At 45.8% G+C, this 21417-nt stretch overlaps 1 protein-coding gene across 1 annotated transcript in view; it reads left to right on the top strand.

The window, feature by feature from the left end:
* The window catches only part of Ahr (aryl hydrocarbon receptor), a 45475-nt gene that overhangs the window by 9083 nt on the left and 14975 nt on the right, over positions 1–21417 (top strand). Inside the window, exons 2-3 of the mRNA NM_001281658.1 lie at positions 2500–2687; positions 18157–18257. Of these exons, the coding sequence (NP_001268587.1) occupies positions 2500–2687; positions 18157–18257 (289 nt within the window). The remainder of the gene's footprint in view (positions 1–2499; positions 2688–18156; positions 18258–21417) is intronic.

The following is a 21417-nucleotide window of genomic DNA, read 5'->3' on the forward strand; positions in this document are numbered from 1 at the left end:
GAGTCAGAGCAAGGAGTTGAAGAAAGCCCCAAAGTGCATGCTGATAAGTGTAAGGGACTTTTAGCTCTGGAGTATCATGGTCAAGTGGGGCAAAGTCAAGCTAGAAAGGTCATGAGGGGTCTCTGCTAACCAGGGGGCCCAGTGCTACTGAAAGTTGTAATTAGAGAAGCACCGTTAGATTTGTGTTTTAGAAAGTGTTTCCTGATGATGATGGGATTGGAGCTTGTGAGTTCTGTCCTGTTGTGTGTATTCTCTATAAACACAGAACTGATTGGTAGATCCCAGTTCAGGGCCTGAGATAGCTTCAGGTGTCCAGTTTTCCTCCACGGCCTTCCTCCCTTCCCTCCTTCATCCTGTGCGTGTCTGTACTGACACAGCAGACGGACTCTTCCGTCTGGTACAGCCAACCCGTCCTTGCTTTGTTTTAGTTTGTTAACATCAGACACAAGTGTTGTGTGCGTGGCTGCTGGTTTTTGCTCCCTGTCACTTAGTTGCAGCACAAGAATGAAAGGTTTTGTGTGCTAATCTCACATCTCAGTGCTCTTCAAAGAATGTGGCCTCATCCATCCCCCATCCCCCCATATCATCCCCCCTTCTCACCTTCTCGCTTCAGGCCTCAGTTGGCCCTCGCTCAGGGTCGGAGTCTGATGCCGTGTGTGTGTGTGTGTGTGTGTGTGTGTGTGTGTGTGTGTGTGTAAGACCCATGTTGAGCAGTTCTTTGTTTATGTAGTATGTAGCTCCCACAATAGCTTTTGATATGGTGGAATAACATCTTTGTAGCCTGTCCAGGATAGGACATATCTAAATATGTAACAACCAATCTTTAATTACCACTAGAGAGGGAATTACAGAAAGAGGTAGGTTAGCATTGTGAATAAAGACTGAAATTTGGCAGGTGACTTAAATTGGATTATATGCATATGACTGGGAGAAATAAATAGGGAAGCAGTCACCAGTTTCTGTTTAATAAGGAATTATACAAGCTCTTTAAAGAAGGTATTGATTTTTGCCTATATATCTCTTTACTATTTTTTACAGAAATAGCATGCATTCTAATATAGAAAGACATGTTGAAAAATTATTTTCTAGTGAAGTGTAAAAAGCATGTTATTTTTTTTTTCGAGACAGGGTTTCTCTGTGGCTTTGGAGGCTTTCCTGAACTAGCTCTTGCCGACCAGAGTGGTCTCGAACTCACAACTTTCATCTTTCTATATGGAATATTCTCCGTTTATATCATTAAAGATATAAATGACCTAAAAGTACTTTTTCAGTCAAATTAGTGCTACCCTCCCCAGTCAGGTTCTGCTTTGTATGACACTGTACTTTGATTTGTTGTGTCACAAGTGGCTGTGTTGTATGAATCCTATGGCAAACTGTAGGGATGTGCTGTACAATTTTATTTGGTTTCTAATTTTACTTGGTTTCTTTTTAAAATTTGTGTGTGTTCATGCACATGTGTTTGTATTCGTGTGTGTGTGTGTGTGTGCGCGCACATGGAGGCCATGGTATGCTTGTGAATAGCAGGACAGCATAGGGGAGTCTGTTATCTTTTCTACCGTCTAGATCCTGGAAATTGAGCTCTGTTCACAGGCTTGGTGGTGGGCACATTTCTCACTGAGCCATCTCACCATTCCATTTATTGTAGTCTCTGTTTTAGCATGGGGGTCTTCTGATCTGTCAGTTGACATTGAGTTACTAATTTTTACTTTGAAATCTCAGATAAGGCCTTTCTGTAAAAACTCAACTTCATTCCCTACCCATAACTGTCTCTGTTCTTTATTTCTTTGTTTTGTTTTCTTTTTTTCTCTCAAAGGAATATCATACTACATTGTCAGGGTAACCTTGACTTAATTGAGATGCAAACCATGAAAGCTAATCATTATGTAGACTTAGTCCAGCCATAAAAGTAGAAATTGCCTCTAATGTTTGACATGCAACAAATATGAATACCTGAATTCAAATTTACCCTAGTTTGTGTCTAAGGACCATATTAGGAGGGTAGTGGACCATCTTCAGGTCCCAGAAGGATGGGGAAGCTGTTTTTAAGGGGGATGTGTATAGGAAGCAGCTGATCCTTCTGTTTCTGGCTTCTCTGCCATCCTTGGGCAGCTTCTCTGGAAGACAGCACAAGCGTGATTTCAATATACTACAGTAAAGAAATTTCCACTCCTTTGGCTGACTACTGTTTTCAGGGGAAAAATAAAGCCTAGGAGACTTGTTCAGTGGCAGTTACTACACTACACATATATGAAGTGAGTAAGCAGTTTTGTAAGATGCATTTAACATTTCCCCATGATGAGTCTGTAAGCTTTTAATGAAGGGTTTCCCCTCCCCCTGTTTTTCTTAATTAAGATATGAAAGGAAGATTTGGGCAAGATCTCTTCAAACTTGAAGTAGATCTTCAAAGTTGGTTTTCTTGGAGATATGTCTGAGGAGATGTAGTGCACCTGACACCTTTGCTGTGTTTTCTAAAGGCTTTTGCGACTCTTTGTTTTCCAGAGTGAAGCCAGTCCCCGCTGAAGGAATCAAGTCAAATCCTTCTAAGCGACATAGAGACAGGCTAAACACAGAGTTGGACCGCCTGGCTAGTCTGCTGCCCTTCCCACAAGATGTTATTAACAAGCTGGACAAACTCTCAGTTCTTAGGCTCAGTGTCAGCTACCTGAGGGCCAAGAGCTTCTTCGATGGTAAGACAGCAGGGTTGGCTTTGCAGCCATAACTTGTAAAGTACTAAGGTTAATGTGCTTCTTTTAATGTCGATGACTATTAAAACTATCCATGAGTGAAAATGTTTTATTTTGTTCATAAAATATAGTTAAGTGACAAAGCTAATTTTGTAACTATTGTTAAATTAACTCTTCCGACTCATTCATTAGATAAATATAGCCAGTTGAATGATATACACTATCATTCTTTGAAAGTCATATACTTAGAAGTTATACCTCAGGCTTCAGTTTTAGGAGGAAATAGCAAAGTACTTGAAGACTCTGATTGGGGCTGGGGCTATGACTAACTGGATAGGAGAGTATTTGCTGTAAAAAAAAAATGAAGATCTGAGTTCAGATCTCCAATACCCACTTAAAAGCTTGGAGTTTCCTCATACATCTAGGACCCTAGCCCTGTGGGGGACGGAGACTGAAGGGCTCTGGGGCTTGCTGATGGCAAGCTTATCTGTAGGTTCAGTGAGAGTCCTTGGGAATAAGGCATGCAGTGATCAAGAAAGACAAATCTTTCTCTGGCTTCTGCCTGTGTGCACACAGACATGTGGATCCTACACACACAAGATAGTAATACATTGTTTCTATATTTTCTGTTCTTATGGATGTCAATTTATCCAGCCTTTCAAAATTATATAGTCTTATACTGATTTACATTAATGTATGTTTGCATCAAGAAAACACAGTTAAGCTGGGTGGTGGTGGCGCACGCCTTTAATCCCAGCGCTCGGGAGGCAGAGGCGGGCGGATCTCTGTGAGTTCGAGGCCAGCCTGGTCTACAAGAGTTAGTTCCAGGACAGCCTCCAAAGCCACAGAGAAATCTTGTCTCGAAAAAACCAAAAAAAAAAAAAAAAAAAAAAGAAAGAAAGAAAACATAGTTAAAAGGTTTTTGTTTATAAAGAAGACTTAAATATGGCCATCGTCAGTGTTGGATTTCTTTTTCACAGTGCCGTTAACAAAGTGTTGACTTTAAACCATGCCAGGCAGCATCCTGTCTTCCAGCCAGAAACTCAGGTGGGGGTGGGGGTGGGGAGAGTGATGTTTGTTACCTACTAGTCATCCAGTATTTTATCACCACAGAATTTCTAAAATGGCATTCCTATTTGAAATTAATGTTCTAACATATTTTGTCATATAAAATAGTTCCTCAGTTATCTTTTACATGCATTCTTGGGATTTGAACTAAAGTTGTCATGCTTCAATAACAAGAGCCCTTCCCTGTGAAGCCATCCCCAAGTGCCTTTGTTTTCTTTTTATGTTTAGAAATCAAAAACTGATTTCTTAAGGAATGTGCTTTTCAAACTATAGTGAATGGATTGATACCTAGATCTCAGTGAGCGCTACCCAAGCTTCTCAAACTGCAGGGTACTTATCACTGGCTAGTCATCGTGTGTACTGCAGTGTGATCATCGCTCGGCAGGCATCATGCTGAATCACAGATCTTTCCCCTTCTGCAAACTCAGATGGTGCTGATGATGGCCGCCCAGGTAACCAGGCAGCACCCGCTCATGTGGATTGCCAAGAATGTCATTTCCCTTCAGATGTAGGTTTACATGATTTGATGTATTTTGTTTGAGCAACTGTGATTGTGTGCTTGTTTGTGTATGTATTAATAATTGTAGTCTGTCACCGTACACCAACTCCTATAGTAGTGATTCCCTGTGATCTGCACTGCAGAGTCCTGTAGTAGTGATTCCCTGTGATCTGCACTGCAGAGTCCTGTAGTAGTGATTCCCTGTGATCTGTACTGCAGAGTCCTATAGTAGTGATTCCCTGTGATCTGCACTACAGAGTCCTGTAGTAGTGATTCCCTGTGATCTGTACTACAGAGTCCTGTAGTAGTGATTCCCTGTGATCTGCACTACAGAGTCCTGTAGTAGTGATTCCCTGTGATCTGTACTGCAGAGTCCTGTAGTAGTGATTCCCTGTGATCTGTACTGCAGAGTCCTGTAGTAGTGATTCCCTGTGATCTGCACTGCAGAGTCCTGTAGTAGTGATTCCCTGTGATCTGCACTACAGAGTCCTGTAGTAGTGATTCCCTGTGATCTGTACTGCAGAGTCCTGTAGTAGTGATTCCCTGTGATCTGCACTACAGAGTCCTGTAGTAGTGATTCCCTGTGATCTGTACTGCAGAGTCCTGTAGTAGTGATTCCCTGTGATCTGCACTGCAGAGTCCTGTAGTAGTGATTCCCTGTGATCTGTACTGCAGAGTCCTGTAGTAGTGATTCCCTGTGATCTGCACTGCAGACTCCTGTAGTAGTGATTCCCTGTGATCTGTACTGCAGAGTCCTGTAGTAGTGATTCCCTGTGATCTGCACTGCAGAGTCCTGTAGTAGTAATTCCCTGTGATCTGCACTGCAGAGTCCTGTAGTAGTGATTCCCTGTGATCTGTACTGCAGAGTCCTGTAGTAGTGATTCCCTGTGATCTGTACTGCAGAGTCCTGTAGTAGTGATTCCCTGTGATCTGCACTGCAGAGTCCTGTAGTAGTGATTCCCTGTGATCTGCACTGCAGAGTCCTGTAGTAGTGATTCCCTGTGATCTGCACTGCAGAGTCCTGTAGTAGTGATTCCCTGTGATCTGCACTGCAGAGTCCTGTAGTAGTGATTCCCTGTGATCTGTACTGCAGAGTCCTGTAGTAGTGATTCCCTGTGATCTGTACTGCAGAGTCCTGTAGTAGTGATTCCCTGTGATCTGCACTGCAGAGTCCTGTAGTAGTGATTCCCTGTGATCTGCACTGCAGAGTCCTGTAGTAGTGATTCCCTGTGATCTGCACTGCAGAGTCCTGTAGTAGTGATTCCCTGTGATCTGTACTGCAGAGTCCTGTAGTAGTGATTCCCTGTGATCTGTACTGCAGAGTCCTGTAGTAGTGATTCCCTGTGATCTGTACTACAGAGTCCTGTAGTAGTGATTCCCTGTGATCTGTACTACAGAGTCCTGTAGTAGTGATTCCCTGTGATCTGTACTGCAGAGTCCTGTAGTAGTGATTCCCTGTGATCTGCACTGCAGAGTCCTGTAGTAGTGATTCCCTGTGATCTGCACTGCAGAGTCCTGTAGTAGTGATTCCCTGTGATCTGCACTGCAGAGTCCTGTAGTAGTGATTCCCTGTGATCTGCACTGCAGAGTCCTGTAGTAGTGATTCCCTGTGATCTGCACTGCAGAGTCCTGTAGTAGTGATTCCCTGTGATCTGCACTGCAGAGTCCTGTAGTAGTGATTCCCTGTGATCTGTACTGCAGAGTCCTGTAGTAGTGATTCCCTGTGATCTGTACTACAGAGTCCTGTAGTAGTGATTCCCTGTGATCTGTACTACAGAGTCCTGTAGTAGTGATTCCCTGTGATCTGTACTACAGAGTCCTGTAGTAGTGATTCCCTGTGATCTGTACTACAGAGTCCTGTAGTAGTGATTCCCTGTGATCTGCACTGCAGAGTCCTGTAGTAGTGATTCCCTGTGATCTGTACTGCAGAGTCCTGTAGTAGTGATTCCCTGTGATCTGCACTGCAGAGTCCTGTAGTAGTGATTCCCTGTGATCTGCACTGCAGAGTCCTGTAGTAGTGATTCCCTGTGATCTGCACTGCAGAGTCCTGTAGTAGTGATTCCCTGTGATCTGTACTGCAGAGTCCTGTAGTAGTGATTCCCTGTGATCTGTACTGCAGAGTCCTGTAGTAGTGATTCCCTGTGATCTGCACTGCAGAGTCCTGTAGTAGTGATTCCCTGTGATCTGCACTGCAGAGTCCTGTAGTAGTGATTCCCTGTGATCTGCACTGCAGAGTCCTGTAGTAGTGATTCCCTGTGATCTGTACTGCAGAGTCCTGTAGTAGTGATTCCCTGTGATCTGTACTGCAGAGTCCTGTAGTAGTGATTCCCTGTGATCTGTACTGCAGAGTCCTGTAGTAGTGATTCCCTGTGATCTGCACTGCAGAGTCCTGTAGTAGTGATTCCCTGTGATCTGCACTGCAGAGTCCTGTAGTAGTGATTCCCTGTGATCTGCACTGCAGAGTCCTGTAGTAGTGATTCCCTGTGATCTGCACTGCAGAGTCCTGTAGTAGTGATTCCCTGTGATCTGTACTGCAGAGTCCTGTAGTAGTGATTCCCTGTGATCTGTACTACAGAGTCCTGTAGTAGTGATTCCCTGTGATCTGTACTACAGAGTCCTGTAGTAGTGATTCCCTGTGATCTGTACTACAGAGTCCTGTAGTAGTGATTCCCTGTGATCTGCACTGCAGAGTCCTGTAGTAGTGATTCCCTGTGATCTGTACTGCAGAGTCCTGTAGTAGTGATTCCCTGTGATCTGCACTACAGAGTCCTGTAGTAGTGATTCCCTGTGATCTGCACTGCAGAGTCCTGTAGTAGTGATTCCCTGTGATCTGCACTGCAGAGTCCTGTAGTAGTGATTCCCTGTGATCTGTACTGCAGAGTCCTGTAGTAGTGATTCCCTGTGATCTGCACTACAGAGTCCTGTAGTAGTGATTCCCTGTGATCTGTACTGCAGAGTCCTGTAGTAGTGATTCCCTGTGATCTGTACTGCAGAGTCCTGTAGTAGTGATTCCCTGTGATCTGCACTACAGAGTCCTGTAGTAGTGATTCCCTGTGATCTGCACTGCAGAGTCCTGTAGTAGTGATTCCCTGTGATCTGCACTGCATAGTCCTGTAGTAGTGATTCCCTGTGATCTGCACTGCAGAGTCCTGTAGTAGTGATTCCCTGTGATCTGTACTGCAGAGTCCTGTAGTAGTGATTCCCTGTGATCTGTACTGCAGAGTCCTGTAGTAGTGATTCCCTGTGATCTGTACTGCAGAGTCCTGTAGTAGTGATTCCCTGTGATCTGTACTACAGAGTCCTGTAGTAGTGATTCCCTGTGATCTGTACTACAGAGTCCTGTAGTAGTGATTCCCTGTGATCTGTACTACAGAGTCCTGTAGTAGTGATTCCCTGTGATCTGTACTACAGAGTCCTGTAGTAGTGATTCCCTGTGATCTGTACTGCAGAGTCCTGTAGTAGTGATTCCCTGTGATCTGCACTGCAGAGTCCTGTAGTAGTGATTCCCTGTGATCTGCACTGCAGAGTCCTGTAGTAGTGATTCCCTGTGATCTGCACTGCAGAGTCCTGTAGTAGTGATTCCCTGTGATCTACACTGCAGAGTCCTGTAGTAGTGATTCCCTGTGATCTGCACTGCAGAGTCCTGTAGTAGTGATTCCCTGTGATCTGTACTGCAGAGTCCTGTAGTAGTGATTCCCTGTGATCTGCACTGCAGAGTCCTGTAGTAGTGATTCCCTGTGATCTGCACTGCAGAGTCCTGTAGTAGTGATTCCCTGTGATCTGCACTGCAGAGTCCTGTAGTAGTGATTCCCTGTGATCTGTACTGCAGAGTCCTGTAGTAGTGATTCCCTGTGATCTGTACTGCAGAGTCCTGTAGTAGTGATTCCCTGTGATCTGCACTACAGAGTCCTGTAGTAGTGATTCCCTGTGATCTGTACTGCAGAGTCCTGTAGTAGTGATTCCCTGTGATCTGTACTACAGAGTCCTGTAGTAGTGATTCCCTGTGATCTGTACTGCAGAGTCCTGTAGTAGTGATTCCCTGTGATCTGTACTGCAGAGTCCTGTAGTAGTGATTCCCTGTGATCTGCACTACAGAGTCCTGTAGTAGTGATTCCCTGTGATCTGCACTACAGAGTCCTATAGTAGTGATTCCCTGTGATCTGCACTACAGAGTCCTGTAGTAGTGATTCCCTGTGATCTGTACTACAGAGTCCTGTAGTAGTGATTCCCTGTGATCTGCACTACAGAGTCCTGTAGTAGTGATTCCCTGTGATCTGTACTGCAGAGTCCTGTAGTAGTGATTCCCTGTGATCTGTACTACAGAGTCCTGTAGTAGTGATTCCCTGTGATCTGTACTGCAGAGTCCTGTAGTAGTGATTCCCTGTGATCTGTACTGCAGAGTCCTGTAGTAGTGATTCCCTGTGATCTGCACTACAGAGTCCTGTAGTAGTGATTCCCTGTGATCTGTACTGCAGAGTCCTGTAGTAGTGATTCCCTGTGATCTGCACTACAGAGTCCTGTAGTAGTGATTCTCTGTGATCTGTACTGCAGAGTCCTGTAGTAGTGATTCCCTGTGATCTGCACTACAGAGTCCTGTCGTAGTGATTCCCTGTGATCTGTACTGCAGAGTCCTGTAGTAGTGATTCCCTGTGATCTGTACTGCAGAGTCCTGTAGTAGTGATTCCCTGTGATCTGCACTACAGAGTCCTGTAGTAGTGATTCCCTGTGATCTGCACTACAGAGTCCTGTAGTAGTGATTCCCTGTGATCTGCACTACAGAGTCCTGTAGTAGTGATTCCCTGTGATCTGTACTACAGAGTCCTGTAGTAGTGATCCCCTGTGATCTGCAGCGCACACTAACTCCCACACTAGTGATTCCCTGTGATCTGTACTGCAGAGTCCTACGTAGTGAGATCATGCATAGTCTCATAGCATCTCCATCCGCCTCAGCCCTTGGTGCTGGCTGACTGTGCACGATTGCTCAGTGATGTGTCTGAGCGTCCTTGTCTGTGGTAGCCTCTTCCTGACAGAGCTAACCCTGAGCCCAGGTTTCTTGGTTCCTTCTATTTAGTTAGTTAGTTAGTTATTTTATTTTTTATTTATCTTTGACTCCGGCTCTGCCCTCCCCCCCCCCCACTTGCACAGTCTAAGGAACTTGTGTGTATGCTTCTGTCTCTCAACAGTGCCATCCCCAGTCAGGCAGCGTCAGCACAGAGGGGGCTTGTTAGCGGCCCTTGACCTGCACTGTCAGGCACCGATTGTGGGTAGAGGCTTGTGAACGCCTTGGAGCCGGCGCTCTTTAACCTTGATCTTACGACACAGCTTGGTACCCTGAACCTTCGTGTTTGCTTGCACACGGAGCTCACCGCTGCACCAGATTCCCTTCGCGCTGCCCTGACGTAGGAGGTGTCTCTGCTCGCAGAGAATTTCATGTACAGGGCAGGGGCCTCTGTGTGGACTCTAGGAAAGGTTTACTGAATTGAATCATTGTACCTTTCAATTTCTTTATAATGAGGAGTGTGTGTGTGTATGGGTGTGTGTGTGAAAAATAATGTGTATGTTTGTGTGAGAAAAATAATGTATATGCTCGCATTTGAAAAGTAATATATATGTTTGTGTGTGTGAAAAATAATGTAGATGTTTGTTATGTGTGAAAAATAGTGTATGTGTGAGAAAATATATACATTGTCCCCTGTTTAAAAGTAGGGGGATAACACCGAAGCTTCTTAGGATACCTACTATAATTAAGCATTGCATAATCACTATCTTTACAGTATTTGTATGCTTAGTATATATGTATATTTACATACTTGCATGTGTATTGCTGACCAAATCTGCCTTGTTAGAAAAGCTGTAGTGTGCCAGGCCTGTTAAAAGTATTTTCCAGCCCTTCATTAATTAGTTGGGCTTTTATTCAGGTTTTATTACCTATTTGTATTATTCCTTGTCAATTATATTATCCTTAATTGTAGACCATTGTGCACTTCAGTGTGCATGAAAATTAGCTGAGAATTTTGTTAAAATATGACTGCCAGAGAATGCCTGCTCTATGCTGACTCAGCTACTTTTACCAAGGAGTCAGTATTTGAGCAAATGTATTAAAAACTTACGACAGTGTTTTAGTTTGGCCTCCGTTATGCCCAGAGCTGATTTTTCAGTTGTTTGCTTTGTCTTTGAAAGGAAAAACCAAAATATGCAAAATCTCGGGAAGATTGTGTGTGGGGGGGGCGTTAATGGTGTGTATGCACTTTGAGCAGTACCTTAGCTGTTGGGTGTAGTCGCACAGACTTTAGATGGAAAGTGAGGGGATAAAAGTCACTTGAAATCAAGTGGTCACACATCCCGTCTGCACCATCAGTGGACCCACATGGGACCGCAGTATGTCACAGCAGAGCATGGCGCCCGCGTGCCCCGAACAGTGCCGTGCAGACCTGGTGGCGCGGACCTTTCGGCCATCCTGCGGGTGCCTGTCCACAGCTGGTCTCACCGCCCCTCCGTTGTTTAGGAAACGGCGTAGTGAAGCGAAGGGAAGCTCAGAATGAATAACAGGATGCAAACGGGGGGTGTGCGAATTCCTGCGGAAAGAACAATGTAAACGAGTAATCATACAATCTTGCTAGAAAGGAAACTCAAGTTTGACTATAACAATAGATATTTTTCCAAGAAAATACATCTATTTATTGCAAGTTCAAATAATACGGCTTGAATTGATCTTCTTAAGCTTGGGAGCCATGACTGAGCTGTTACTACTGTCTGTAAAGCAGCAGTTGAATGTTAGTTACAACATTAATATTTACCCATTCCTAATTAAGTAAAACTTCCCAGAATTGAACTTTTAAGTACTTAGGACTACTTAATCATGTTGTAGGTAGTTAATTTGAAACTTTTATCTACTATGTCTCATACAGAAAGTGCTCAAGAAGGTCAATGACTATGACCAATAGGAGTTGAGTTTCAGAGACTAGGATTTTGGTGGCTGGATCTGGGTCTTGAAATTGACTGGCATAACAGAAAGGTGTTTTTCTCCTGAGCCAAGTCTCTTACATGGTTATCAAACACGAGACTAACCTCATTATGGGTAACAATTTATTTTTAGATATTTATTTCGTTTTTTTTGAGACATAGTTTCTCTATGTAGCCCTGACTGTCCTGGAACTCACTCTATAGACCAGGCTGGCCTCGAACTGAAGAGATCTACTTGCCTCTGCCTCCTGAGTGTTGAGAGTAAAGGCATGCTCCACTACTCCCAACTAACAGTTCATTCTTAAGAAGAATAATTTGGGCATTTATATTTTGAATGAAGTTTTATTACTACCTATTGAAAATTTCAAGATATAAATAATTTATTCAAATTGTTCTGCATTTAGACATCGTCTTAGGGTTGTCATTTATGTGGTAAAACTTCATGACCAAGTAGCTTATAAAAGACAACGTTTAACTGGGAGATTGCTTATAGTTTCAAGGGGTTAATCCGTGATCCACATGGCAGAAGGCAGGCAGGCACGGCTTTTGAGCCGTGGCAGATAGCTCAAACCTGATCCACAGGTTGCAGTCAGAGAGACAGCAGGACCGGGACTGGAGCGGGTTTTGAAACCTCGAAGTCCATCAGTGACATAGCTACCGCAAAAGGCCACGCCTGCTCAACAAGACCACATCAAGCCAACCACTAACTGGGACCCGGCGTTCAAATATATGAACGGCCATTCTCACTCAGACCACTTTCTACTCCCTGAGCCCCCATAGGCTTACAGCCACAGCACAAGCCAAAATGCATCCAGTCCAACTTCTAAAGTCCCCATAGGCCTTTGCAATCTCGACACTGTTTAAAAGTCCACAGTCTCTTCTGAGACTCACGCTCATATTTTAACGGGAACCCCCTGTAAAATGAAAACAAAACAAATCAGACCACAGACTTCCAACATACAATGACACAGACTACATATCGCCATTCCAAAAGGGAAGAGAGGGAGGATAGCGAGGAGGTGGTGGTTAATGAACCCACAGTTGTCCATCGTGAGCTTGTCTTCTCTCGCTTCACGTTTTCCTGCATGATGTGGGATGCCTCTTACCGTCGTATGACACAGTACCCCGTTGATTCCGGGTCATGTCTCCTTTCTGTAATGGAGGAAGCACACAGCAGAGGACGTTCTGCCTAAGATGGGAGTGAGCAGACAGGAGTCGCTCAGGCGAGGCGCAGGTCACCCAGTGGACAAGTCTGCCTTTTGAGAGGACTTTGAACCTTCCTGTGCCACACCATTCCCCTCTCAGTGTGGGCAGTAACAAGGCTTGCCTACTCTGAGGTCTGAAGTGAGGGCTCTGTGAGTGAATTCTGTAATTAAAATTGCTGTCATGTTATTTCTTATGGAATACCGACAGGTTGTTTTAATGGAAAACTTCCTTGTTGTGATTGAATATACCTAGGGACCTTGAGGGACCCAGTGTTAATGTCACCTAAGAACTCCCATGTTGAAGAGATGCCACCCTTCAGCTCAGGTGGGAGTTTGCTAATGAGCGCTTTATAGTCTCTTGGCAGAGTAAGTGGTCATTACATGCTGGAGGTCTCTTGTTAGAAATGACACATTGCTCATGTCTAGACGTCTCAGCCCATGGTGTTGTCTCTTGTTAGAAATGACACATTGCTCACGTCTAGACATCTCAGCCCATGGGGTTTTCTGATGTTAGAAATGACACATTGGTCACGTCTAGACGTCTCAGCCCATGGTGTTGTCTCTTGTTAGAAATGACACATTGGTCATGTCTAGACGTCTCAGCCCATGGTGTTGTCTCTTGTTAGAAATGACACATTGGTCACATCTAGACGTCTCAGCCCACGGTGTTTTCTCTTGTTGGAAATGACACATTGCTCACGTCTAGACGTCTCAGCCCACGGTGTTTTCTGATGTTAGAAATGACACATTGGTCATGTCTAGATGTCTCAGCCCATGGTATTGTCTCTTGTTGGAAATGACACATTGCTCACATCTAGACGTCTCAGCCCACGGTGTTTTCTCTTGTTAGAAATGACACATTGCTCATGTCTAGACGCCTCAGCCCATGGAGTTTTCTGTTGTTAGAAATGACAGATTGCTCACGTCTAGATGTCTCTGAGAAGAAAGCCGTTGCCTGTTGGGGAGGTTGTGAGCCACGGATACAGGGTGTTTGTGTATTTACCTTGTGTGCCAGTTTTTTTTGTTTGTTTGTTTGTTTGTTTTCGTTTTTGCTTTCTACGAGACAGGGTTTCTCTGTGTTGTTTTGGAGGCTGTCAGTCCAGCCCGGCCTCGAACTCACAGAGATCCGCCTGCCTCTGCCTCCCGAGTGCTGGGATTAAAGGCGTGCGCCACCAATGCCCGGCCAGCGTGTCAGTTGTAAAGGTGTGCTGCAGTTTTGTCTTGGTAAGACTGCTGGAGTTATCTCTGAATGTATATTAGTAAATGCATGCGCTAAGCCTACAATACTTTTAAAAAACATGGGGACCCAGAAAATTTCTAAGCCATTTCCTAAGTCCATATTTTCTGACAGTGGTTTACAGTGTTGCCTGGGAATTGTTAGTGTGGACTGTGGAGTGCCATCTTAGAGCTACTGAGTTGAAAGTTGATAGGGACCAGTCTTGGAATCAATGCACCTTCCAGATGACTCTGATGTCTGTGGAAATTTCATAGTAACTGGTATAATAAATTTGTTAGTCACATTCTGCATTTCAGTCACTTTAAATTTCACTTGTGTGTGTAACAGTGTGATATAGTGAGGTTAGCGGCCCTATCAAAAACCACAAACTAGCAGACACTTCTGCCCATATTGCATTAATGCAGACAGGGACTGTGTAGAAGAATTGCATCTGACTGACTGTGACGTGAAGTGTGATAGAATTGCATCTGACTGTAACATGAAGTGTGATAGATAGAATTGCATCTGACTGACTGTAACATGAAGTGTGATAGAATTGCGTCTGACTGTAACATGAAGTGTGATAGATAGACTTGCATCTGACTGTGACGTGAAGTGTGATAGAATTGCATCTGACTGTGACGTGAAGTGTGATAGATAGAATTGCATCTGACTGACTGTAACATGAAGTGTGATAGATAGAATTGCATCTGACTGACTGTAACATGAAGTGTGATAGATAGAATTGCATCTGACTGACTGTAACATGAAGTGTGATAGAATTGCTTCTGACTGACTGTGACGTGAAGTGTGATAGAATTGCTTCTGACTGACTGTGACATGAAGTGTGATAGATAGAATTGCATCTGACTATAACGTGAAGTGTGATAGAATTGCATCTGACTGACTGTGACGTGAAGTGTGATAGGATTGCATCTGACTGTGACATGAAGTGTGATGACAAGATCTCTGGAAGTAAGTTTTCACTTGAAATTCAGACTTTTCAGCACTTTGAAAATGACCTTCTGGAAATCAGTGATTTTCCCAAACTACCACTACAAACAGAAATGCGGTTCTCACCTGCCTCGAAGGGACACCTTTCAGGGGCTGCAGAGGTGGCTCAGTAGCTAATAACACTGCTCTTCCAAACAACACAGGTTTGATTCCCAGTGCCCACAAGATGGCTCACAATGTCTGTAACTCCAGTCCCAGGGGATCTGATGCCCTCTTCTGGCCTGTAAGAGCACAAGGTGTATATGTGGTATACAGACATATATATTGCAAAACACCCAACACAATAATAAATATATTTTTTTAAAAAAGCACATCTCACATACAGAAGAAAATTTTACAGTATATTAAAGTAAAATGAATCATTTTTTTCAGACTATATAGAAAAGCCCTTTAGGTATACTTGATAAATTATTTGGAAATGTATTCATTCAAATAAATTAAGTTGGGGTATTATTCTTAAATTAATAAAAAGTGTGTTTTGTAAACCATTCTATTATGTATATGTTTATGTGTTTTGTTGATTTTAAGTCATTTCTCTCCCTGTCACAGTAATAAATGAAATGATAAACATCGTAAAATACATTATTGATAGCAATTATTAGAATAAATAAAACACATATAGTTTTCCCTCAGAAATTGTGTCAAGCCACATTTCAATTTAAAAGTAAACTTATAAGAACAAAGGTAAAGATGTACTTTACCACAGTCCAACATTTTGCCTTATGAATTTCCTTTCTTTAATAATTCAAAATGCGTATAAAAGAGGAAAATACTATGCTAGAAAATGTAAATTGGATAAATGTTGTTTGAATTAAGATTGGAGTCATGGGTCCTGAGATATGGCTACTTGATAGAGGTGTGCATTTACATACTAAGCTCTATCACTGAGTATAACCAATTCTTTGTACTTGAAATACCTTGGCATTTTACTATCCTTATTTTGTGCTATTTTTGTATTCCTGTCACTTCAGGAGGAGGTATGTAGCTTCTGTTGAAGTTCGTCAGGTGCTTCTGAGGTGGCAGAATCAGTGACATTTTTGGATGGTACATTTCTACAGACTGTCACGTATGGCAGGGTTGTTAAGCTTCAAGGATCACGGACATTGGATTAGATACATAATTTGTGTACTGCTTAACGTTATAAAAGATTTCGGGTGCCATGTCATCACTATAGTAATTCTGTTTGATGTTCATCAGTGTTCTCCATTTAAAGATGAGGAAATGGTTAGCCTCAGTGCAGTACTGTGAATTTTTTTGTAGTGGTCCCAGGAAAGGGTTTGTTACCTCTGCCCTTGACTGTCCCTGAGTAGGCTGCATGTTATTTTACGCTCGCCAGAATTCATCTCAAGTGATGGCATTGCTCTCATTTAAAGGCAAGAAAACTGAGGTGAAAAGTGGTTCACTCAGTGAGAACTGTAGGACAAGGGGTCATCTCCTGCGCACTGGGAACAGGCTGCCTGGATTGTCATCCAGGCTTCACCTCTTAAAGTTTGACAACTCTGAGATAGTTTCTTCAAGATCATACATTATTACTTAGTAAATAGAGTACTTGTAATGGTAGTAGGCAGTTTCTGTCATCCATTGACATGAAAAGAAAGACTATTAATAAAGAGTCTAGCATTTTAAAAAGGGAGAGGTAATAGTTATGAGACTAAATCTTCAAGGGAAAATGTCATAAAAGGCTAAAATGATTGGACTGAGAAGTATGATCATAAAGTAAGCTTTCTAAAGAGTCACTATGGTGTTTGGCGGGGAGACCTTGAGAGTGCACATACAGTTTCTGTTCTCGTGTGTGTGCAGTATTTACTTTAGTCCTTTACTGGGGACTGAACCACAGAAATATCGGTCTGGCCTGTTGGAGTAGAACCCTCCGGTGTCCATTCTCAGAAATTCCTTATCATGCATATCAAACAAGACAACACCTTTGGTTCCTTATTCAACATTCCGGAGGTACAGAATGAGTGTAAATGCTGAGCAGTTGCTTTCTCCTATGGGTGACTGTAGTTGTACTGACCTGAATTTTGCTGATTACAAAATTAATGTGAAGAGATCCCAGTGATAATTGAGGTCTTCTTGTCTGGCACCATATCTGTCTGGTTTTAGAATGCTACTGTTTTTTCTGTGAGAATGTGGGGCTTAGTTTTGGCTTTCTTCCCATCTTTTCGTCATGGGTCTTATTTGGTGAAACTCCTAAAAGATTCTTTCTGTGGAAGCCCATGGCATTGTGAGCCCTCTGTGCTCTACAGCAAAGGTTTCCATCCAAGTGCACAGCAGCAATGGCTGATACACAGACCAGAGAGGAAGAAAAGGCCGTTCATTGTCTGGTGTGCATTTCACTGAGAAACATTTAAGTGTTTCCGTTTAGTCCTGATTAACAGCTAGATCAGATTACCTTACACTATTTTTTGGCCTGAGGAAGTCTGTTCTCTGGCCCTTTATAGTTTTTATGCACAGAGGCCAAGCCCTGGCCTCTTCTCTCCCAGAGATAGGGTTCAGCTTCTGCAAGGGCAGGTGGGAGCTTGCATAGGATCCTGGAGTGGCACATGTACTGATGATTTACCAGAAAGCGTAAGTGTGAGTGGTTCGTGTGAGCTCTGCCCACCAAGACAGCATTGCCTGAAAACATGAGAATGGTTCGTGTGTGCTCTGCTCACTAAGACAGCTTTGCCTGAGCCAAGGGAACATAGAAATCTAAAATAATTTTTTTCTTTTTTGTTTTGTTTTTTGAGACAGGGTTTCTCTGTGGCTTTGGAGGCTGTCCTGGCACTAGCTCTGTAGACCAGGCTGGTCTCCAAGTCACAGAGATCCCCCTGCCTCTGCCTCCCGAGTGCTGGGATTAAAGGCGTGTGCCACCACCGCCTGATGAAATCTAGTAAAATAATTCTCAAGGATTGCCAAAATGGAAGGTAGAAAGAGATCAGTTAAGATAAGAATGCGAGGCATTTAGGAGGTTATTCTTTCTAGTAAGGCAGTCCTTAACCTCTTGTAAATGCCCTACTTAGAGCTGCTGTTTGTTGACGTTGGTCTGCTATGTCAGGAACTCCATTTAGGAGGTTGTTCTTTCTAGTAAGGCAGTCCTTAACCTCTCATAAACGCCCTACTTACTGTTTGTTGACACGTTGGTCTGCTGTGTCAGGAACTCCATGCGCATTTGCATTGCGCCCCACCACAGCCTGGCATGATGCGCCTTTTAAAACTGCCTTCTCACATGTTAGTTAACACTGGCTCAAGAGCTGCTGTGTTTAATAAATGGCAGACCTAAGGTAGGCATCTGACGTGGCCGGATACATTGGCCGTGTGTTGTCAAATGAGGTTTGTTAGCGCGTGATGAAATGCGGATGTAAATGGTAGCCATGGTGATTCTGCTCAGTTGTGTTGCCTGTGTCTACACGTTCTGCACATGTGGGTTTCACATCATCTCTTGGATGGTCTTTATCATAGTCTTTCAGTATTGCTGACTGAAATATGTACATTTGTGTCATGACCTCTTCCTCCTTCCCCCCGTAGTTGCGTTAAAATCCTCCCCCGCTGACAGGAATGGAGGCCAGGAGCAGTGTAGAGCGTTCAGAGATGGACTGGACCTGCAAGAAGGAGAGTTCTTATTGCAGGTAACTCCAGTAGGACGTCCTAGGTGGGGGAGGGGCTCACTGACCCAGGGCCTCTAAGTCCCTGTGGACTCACCGTGCACCACTGTCTCGTGAGCTGCTGCAGTGGTATTCTCCAGTGCCTGGCGGACGGGACTATGAGAAGTGGATTGCTCGGGGCTAATCATCCCGGGACTGTGGGAACTGGATTCATCAGGTCCAGTCATCCTCCCGGGTGCTTCTCTTGACGGGTCTGTGTGCACCTTCAAGAATGTTGCTCACGTAGAGAGTGAAAGCGTGCGTGCAGTGCACAAACACGTTTGTTCTTTAATATGCACTATTATGACTTCCGTTTCACTTTAGCAATGGTGGGTGGCGTACGTGTCACAGATTTCCCCAACGCCTACAGGCTCGTGTTTCGTGCTTTAGAACTTGGGAGTTTCTAACAGGTTTGCTTTAGATACGTTTTTAAAAACGTGAATTGTCTTCTTCTAATGGACACTGCTCGGTCCTCACAGCGTGAGCAGATGCTCAGTGAGTCTGTGGATGTAAAACTGAGGGAGTGAATGTGCCGTGATAGTGCTGGCGCCATTCCCAATTACTCTGTGTGCCCGCCAGTCACTGAGCCAGCCTGGGCTGAGTTCCCCTCCTGCTCTCACCCCCCTCCCCTGTAAACTGAGCCAGCCTGGGGTGAGTTCCCTTACTGCTCTCAGCCCCAGCCAGTGAACTGAGCCAGCCTGGGCTGAGTTCCCATCCTGCTCTCACCCCCCTCCCCTGTGAACTGAGCCAGCCTGGGGTGAGTTCCCTTACTGCTCTCAGCCCCCTCCCCTGTGAACTGAGCCCCCTCCCCTGTGAACTGAGCCAGCCTGGGCTGAGTTCCCCTCCTGCTGTGCTCTCAGCACCCCCCCCCATTTAACTGAGCCAGCCTGGGGTGAGTTCCCCTCCTGCTCTCAGCCCCCTCCCCTGTGAACTGAGCCAGCCTGGGGTGAGTTCCCCTCCTGCTCTCAGCCCCCTCCCCTGTGAACTGAGCCAGCCTGGGGTGAGTTCCCCTACTGCTCTGCTCTCAGCACCCCCCCATTTAACTGAGCCAGCCTGGGCTGAGTTCCCCTCCTGCTCTCACCCCCCTCCCCTGTGAACTGAGCCAGCCTGGGCTGAGTTCCCCTCCTGCTCTCACCCCCCTCCCCTGTGAACTGAGCCAGCCTGGGCTGAGTTCCCCTCCTGCTCTCACCCCCCTCCCCTGTGAACTGAGCCAGCCTGGGCTGAGTTCCCCTCCTGCTCTCACCCCCCTCCCCTGTGAACTGAGCCAGCCTGGGCTGAGTTCCCCTCCTGCTCTCACCCCCTCCCCTGTGAACTGAGCCAGCCTGGGCTGAGTTCCCCTCCTGCTCTCACCCCCCTCCCCTGTGAACTGAGCCAGCCTGGGCTGAGTTCCCCTCCTGCTCTCACCCCCCTCCCCTGTGAACTGAGCCAGCCTGGGCTGAGTTCCCCTCCTGCTCTCACCCCCCTCCCCTGTGAACTGAGCCAGCCTGGGCTGAGTTCCCCTCCTGCTCTCACCCCCTCCCCTGTGAACTGAGCCAGCCTGGGCTGAGTTCCCCTCCTGCTCTCACCCCCCTCCCCTGTGAACTGAGCCAGCCTGGGCTGAGTTCCCCTCCTGCTCTCACCCCCCTCCCCTGTGAACTGAGCCAGCCTGGGCTGAGTTCCCCTCCTGCTCTCAGCCCCCTCCCCTGTGAACTGAGCCAGCCTGGGGTGAGTTCCCCTACTGCTCTGCTCTCAGCACCCCCCCCATTTAACTGAGCCAGCCTGGGCTGAGTTCCCCTCCTGCTCTCACCCCCCTCCCCTGTGAACTGAGCCAGCCTGGGCTGAGTTCCCCTCCTGCTCTCACCCCCCTCCCCTGTGAACTGAGCCAGCCTGGGCTGAGTTCCCCTCCTGCTCTCACCCCCCTCCCCTGTGAACTGAGCCAGCCTGGGCTGAGTTCCCCTCCTGCTCTCACCCCCCTCCCCTGTGAACTGAGCCAGCCTGGGCTGAGTTCCCCTCCTGCTCTCACCCCCCTCCCCTGTGAACTGAGCCAGCCTGGGCTGAGTTCCCCTCCTGCTCTCACCCCCTCCCCTGTGAACTGAGCCAGCCTGGGCTGAGTTCCCCTCCTGCTCTCACCCCCCTCCCCTGTGAACTGAGCCAGCCTGGGCTGAGTTCCCCTCCTGCTCTCACCCCCCTCCCCTGTGAACTGAGCCAGCCTGGGCTGAGTTCCCCTCCTGCTCTCACCCCCCTCCCCTGTGAACTGAGCCAGCCTGGGCTGAGTTCCCCTCCTGCTCTCACCCCCTCCCCTGTGAACTGAGCCAGCCTGGGCTGAGTTCCCCTCCTGCTCTCACCCCCTCCCCTGTGAACTGAGCCAGCCTGGGCTAAGTTCCCCTCCTGCTCTCAGCCCCCCCCGTGAACTGAGCCAGCCTGGGGTGAGTTTCCTTACTGCTCTGCTCTCAGCCCCAGCCAGTGAACTGAGCCAGCCTGGGCTGAGTTCCCCTCCTGCTCTGCTCTCAGCACCCCCCCCATTTAACTGAGCCAGCCTGGGGTGAGTTCCCTTACTGCTCTCAGCCCCAGCCAGTGAACTGAGCCAGCCTGGGCTGAGTTCCCCTCCTGCCCCCCCCCCGTGAACTGAGCCAGCCTGGTGTATGTTTTGCTAATTCATTGCTGGAACAGAGTTGTGTCAGTTCCTTTTCTGTTACTGGAATGAGATATCATGACTAAAAGTGACTTAGAGAAGGAAGGGATTACTTGGGCTTCCAGAACCAGAGTGTTAGAGTCCATCATGGTGAGGAAAAATCACAGTAAAAGCAGGCTTGACAGCAGGAGCAGCAAGCTTAGCTCACATCTGTACATGTGAACACAGCGCAGAGAGAAAGAGAACTGGAAATAGGTAAGACTGTAATCTCAGAGCTCCTCCTCAGTGATTGACTTCTTCCAGCAAGGAATAGTTCCACCAAATTGGGACTAAGTGTTCAATTGCCCAGGACTAAGGGGGACATTTGCCATTCATTTGACAAATTCCACTCCTAGTCTACACATGGAACTACAGGATTTAGTGTTTGCCCTGCTGAATTCCAGTCTAGCTTGAGTTAAGTAATTCTTCACAGTGCCCCTCTTCCTCTCTCTTGAATAATGTATATTTTGGAAGTATGTAATTTGCTTTTTAGTT

Source organism: Mesocricetus auratus, unplaced genomic scaffold (genome assembly GCF_017639785.1).
Source record: "Mesocricetus auratus isolate SY011 unplaced genomic scaffold, BCM_Maur_2.0 Super-Scaffold_15014, whole genome shotgun sequence".
NCBI classification, from domain to species: Eukaryota; Metazoa; Chordata; class Mammalia; order Rodentia; family Cricetidae; genus Mesocricetus; species Mesocricetus auratus.